This window comes from Lolium perenne, chromosome 2 (assembly GCF_019359855.2).
Source record: "Lolium perenne isolate Kyuss_39 chromosome 2, Kyuss_2.0, whole genome shotgun sequence".
In the NCBI taxonomy this organism is placed as follows: domain Eukaryota; kingdom Viridiplantae; phylum Streptophyta; class Magnoliopsida; order Poales; family Poaceae; genus Lolium; species Lolium perenne.
The window spans coordinates 273,680,327-273,684,161 of record NC_067245.2 but is presented as its reverse complement, the minus strand read 5'-3'; the positions used below and the strand labels follow the sequence as shown (position 1 = coordinate 273,684,161).

At 47.7% G+C, this 3,835-nt stretch overlaps 1 protein-coding gene and 1 non-coding gene across 2 annotated transcripts; both read left to right on the top strand.

Moving 5' to 3' along the window:
• Positions 1-594: 594 nt before the first annotated feature.
• On the top strand, positions 595-2,938 carry LOC127329352 (cytochrome P450 87A3-like). The gene is made up of 9 exons (XM_051355880.1): positions 595-794; positions 886-1,210; positions 1,306-1,452; positions 1,558-1,827; positions 1,934-2,035; positions 2,158-2,236; positions 2,392-2,498; positions 2,614-2,744; positions 2,848-2,938. Exons 1-9 carry the CDS (start codon positions 595-597, stop codon positions 2,936-2,938), a joined length of 1,452 nt encoding a protein of 483 aa, XP_051211840.1.
• Positions 2,939-3,521: 583 nt separating this feature from the next.
• Positions 3,522-3,594, top strand: TRNAV-UAC (transfer RNA valine (anticodon UAC)). Its single transcript has one exon. It is a non-coding gene; the product is annotated as a tRNA-Val (tRNA).
• The last annotated feature ends 241 nt before the right edge of the window (positions 3,595-3,835 follow it).

Genomic DNA, 3,835 nt, shown 5'->3' with positions numbered 1-3,835 from the left:
AAAACAAAAAAGAAAACAGAAAAAAGAAAAAAGAAAAAAACAGAAACAGAAACAAAAAACGAAAAACGAAAAAAAGAAAGAAGGTGAAATGGGCCAGGCCCAATACCCGATCAGGGTGTGTGGTGCCGGTCGGTGTATAGGAATGGCGTAGGATTCCCCCTTTAAAATGCCTAGTTCGGTCAGTTCTCTTGCGGCCTAGGTCGGATTTTCAGTCCAAACGAGCCCATGTGCATTACACATTTACACTCGGAGAGTTTTATTACCAGCCCGTATAGGAAGAGCACTGGATTTCAAACCTACTGCCGAACCGAACATTCGAGCCTTGCCACCCACCGACTGCAACTAGTTCAGCAACCACTGTTCTTCTCACAACCTTTACGTTGTACGGCTTCCCTGTACCACGCCCGAAATCCTGCCCCGCGCGCATTACATACCCATTCACCGTGCTCGCTAAGCTAGCTAGTGTCTCTCCGTTGCCCGATTCGGTTGGCCTCCGATCGATCGATGGATCACAAGAGAAATGCAGAAACCATACAACTTTGAGGCATGCCTATAGATCGTCCTCGTTAGCACGCGCGCTTCCATCCTAGAAAGATGATCGACTACGCGGCGGCTGCCCTTACTGCGGCGGCGCTGCTGCTGCTGTACGCGGTGCACAGGTGGAGGAACCCTCGCTGCAACGGCCGCCTCCCGCCGGGTTCCATGGGATTCCCGCTCGTCGGCGAGACCTTCCAGTTCTTCTCCCCCGACGCCTCCTTCGACATTCCTCCCTTCATCCGGCAACGGCTCGCGTGGTACACCTGCACGTTCTCTGTTGGGGTGAGGCCCAAGAGAATTTAGCTGGCCAGTTTCTTATGTCAATTTCCGTTTTGGGGTGTGAGATAGGTACGGCCCGATCTTCAAGACGAGCCTGGTGGGGCACCCGGTGGTGGTGTCGGCGGACGAGGAGCTGAACCACATGGTGTTCCAGCAGGAGGGGGAGCTGTTCCAGAGCTGGTACCCGGACTCGTTCGTGGAGATCCTCGGCCGCGACAACGTTGGCGAGCAGCAGGGCACCATGTTCAAGTACCTCAAGAATATGGTGCTCAGGTTCTTCGGCCCGGAGAGCCTCAGGGAGTCCATCCTCCGCGACGTCGAGCACGCCGTCTGCAGCTCACTCTGCACTTGGTCCACATTGCCGGCCGTCGAGCTCAAAGAAGCCGTCTCCACGGTAAGTCCCCTGTCCATCTCGTTTATGGTTCGATCGCCAGTACACAATTTTCAGCTCTGACCTGTCGCTTCCTCACGTACGGTGTTTAATTGCAGATGGTGTTCGAGCTTTCCGCGAACAAGCTGCTCGGCTTGGAGCCGTCGAGGTCCAAGGTTTTACGGAAGAGCTTCTTCGACTTCGTTCGAGGGCTCATCTCGTTCCCGCTCTACTTGCCAGGGACTGCTTACTACGCATGCATGCAGGTGATCAATCTAACTACTATACTCGCTTGTGTATCTGGATTCTTGAAGTCCATATATATGTGCACAAGTTGGAGATTAATTAAGGAATTTCGGGATCAATTTCAGGGACGGATGAGCGCAATGGAGGTGCTGCGGCAAGTTCTGGAGGAGAGGAAGCAGTCGGCACAGGCGCTCGGAGGAGGGGCACGGCCCCACGGCGATTTCCTCGACTATGTCGTCCAAGAGATCACCAAGGAGAAGCCGGTCCTGACGGAAGGAATGGCGCTGGACCTGATGTTTCTGCTCCTCTTCGCGAGCTTCCACACCACGTCGCTGGCGCTCACGCTGGCCGTCAAGCTCCTCTCCGACCATCCCCACGTGCTGGATGAGCTCACGGTGAGTACTTACGTGTGTGTGTGTGTGTGCCCCCGCATGCTCGCGTGGTCAGCATGATTTTCCTAGCAGAGCAGCAGCGTGTTATAAGAATTTGGCTTGGTTGCAGGTGGAGCATGAAACGATTCTGAACCAGCGCCAGGCAGGCAATGAGTCTGATGGTGATACAGTCACATGGAAAGAGTACAAATCCATGACCTTCACATCCCAGGTAGCAGACAGCCTGATGCTGATACATGCCATCCATTTTCCTCTCAGACATTTACAAAAAAATGTATTTCTGCTAATCACTCAAAACCATTACTCCTGATTTATAACTCCTGTTTTTTACAGGTCATAAGCGAGACGGTCCGATTAGCCAACATTGCGCCTGGCATTTTCAGAAAGACTCTGAAAGATGTTCAGTTCAGAGGTGAGGTCGTCCTTACTGCACAAGACCGATATATCATGCATTATGTATACAAACCAAAACATTTTATTCCGATGTTACGATCTAAATCATGCATTCTGCCAAATAAGAAATAGAACAGTAATTGAGTGCTTTGCAATTGCAAAAACTGGCGACAGGATATACAATACCAGCAGGATGGGGAGTGATGGTCTGCCCTCTAGCAGTGCACTTGAATCCAGAAATTTACCCAGATCCCGTCACCTTCAACCCTTCAAGGTTTAAGGTAACGCTCAATTCGTGAAGGATCAAACAGCCTCACCCTTGTATGCACATACAGGGTACTGTACCACGTACAAGTTATTCGTACTTTAGCTAACAGGGGTTCCATATGCACACAGGACAAAATGGAGATAAACCGTGGGTCAAGAAACTTCATGGCATTCGGAGGAGGTATCCGTTTCTGTGTTGGAGCAGACTTCAGCAAGCTACAAATGGCAATTTTCCTCCATTTTCTTGTCACCAAATATAGGTGCTCATGTTGTTTTTCATACGACCCGACATAGGGTTCAAATTTTTTTACTTGTTCACATCTCTTCCATTCTCTTGTCACCGTGTTCTTCAAAATATTTCAGGTGGATACAATTAGGTGGTGGCAAGATAGTACGGACTCCTGGGCTAGAATTTCCTGATGGTTACCACATCCAAATCAGACAGAAAAACTAATCTGCGCTGGCTTGAATTCCTTATAGCATTAGTAAAACATTTGATGCTTTTATCAGTTATTATCACAGGTGTACAACTCTAGTATACTGTCGGATAAAATAACAGTTGCGAAGAATTACACATTTTTTTGTTGATCCTGTGGAGATGGAGGGCTCGTTAATAAAATCCTCAACATGCCAGGAAAACACCAACAAATAGCTTACAGAAAAATCAAAATAAAATGAAAAATTGGGGATGCCAACGTTTTTGTGCAAACGGAAGCAATGGCAGAGGGTGACACAAAACAAAGTATGAACCAAATATATTATATCTCTTCCTATTGAATAACTTGGATACACTCCATTGCAGCCTTGTCATCAGTTATTCGCTAGTGGCTTGAACAACTTCACGAATCAGTTAACACACAAGTCATCAAAGTTCCTCCGAGTAGCATCAAGGCATGGACGCATTAAGGCATGGTGTCGGACCTATTATATCCATAGGCCAGTATATTCTAGTAACAGTTGTTAAAATCATCACCTCACGGACATGTCACATGTAATTCATAGTACATATAAATAAAACTGTTAAAATAAACATCAAAGCTGCTGTGGTGTAGTGGTTATCACGTCAGTCTTACACACTGAAGGTCTCCAGTTCGATCCTGGGCAGCAGCAAATTATTTTTTCGCTTCTAAGGTTAGTCGGTTAAACAGTCTTTGCCAGGCCCATTGGACCTCTTTTTTGTTCGGAGTTACGTCTCCCTGGTCAGGCCTTTTTTTTTTGACTGGTCCCTGGTCAGGCCTGGAAGCACACGCGCACACAAAAGTTCAGAGCCCCTCATCAAAAAACATTCTCTCAAAAAAAAAAAAGCCCCTCATCAAAAACAAAACATGCCCTAAAAAAACAAAATAAAAAC

What these genes read in the sequence shown, in the direction of transcription:
- LOC127329352 (XM_051355880.1), top strand. Translation starts at nt 595, where the DNA reads ATGATCGACTACGCGGCGGCTGCCCTTACTGCGGCGGCGCTGCTGCTG. An exon ending in CCATGACCTTCACATCCCAG is followed by an intron (nt 2,036 to 2,157) that starts GTAGCAGACAGC and finishes TGTTTTTTACAG; the next exon opens with GTCATAAGCGAGACGGTCCG. An exon ending in GAAAGATGTTCAGTTCAGAG is followed by an intron (nt 2,237 to 2,391) that starts GTGAGGTCGTCC and finishes AACTGGCGACAG; the next exon opens with GATATACAATACCAGCAGGA.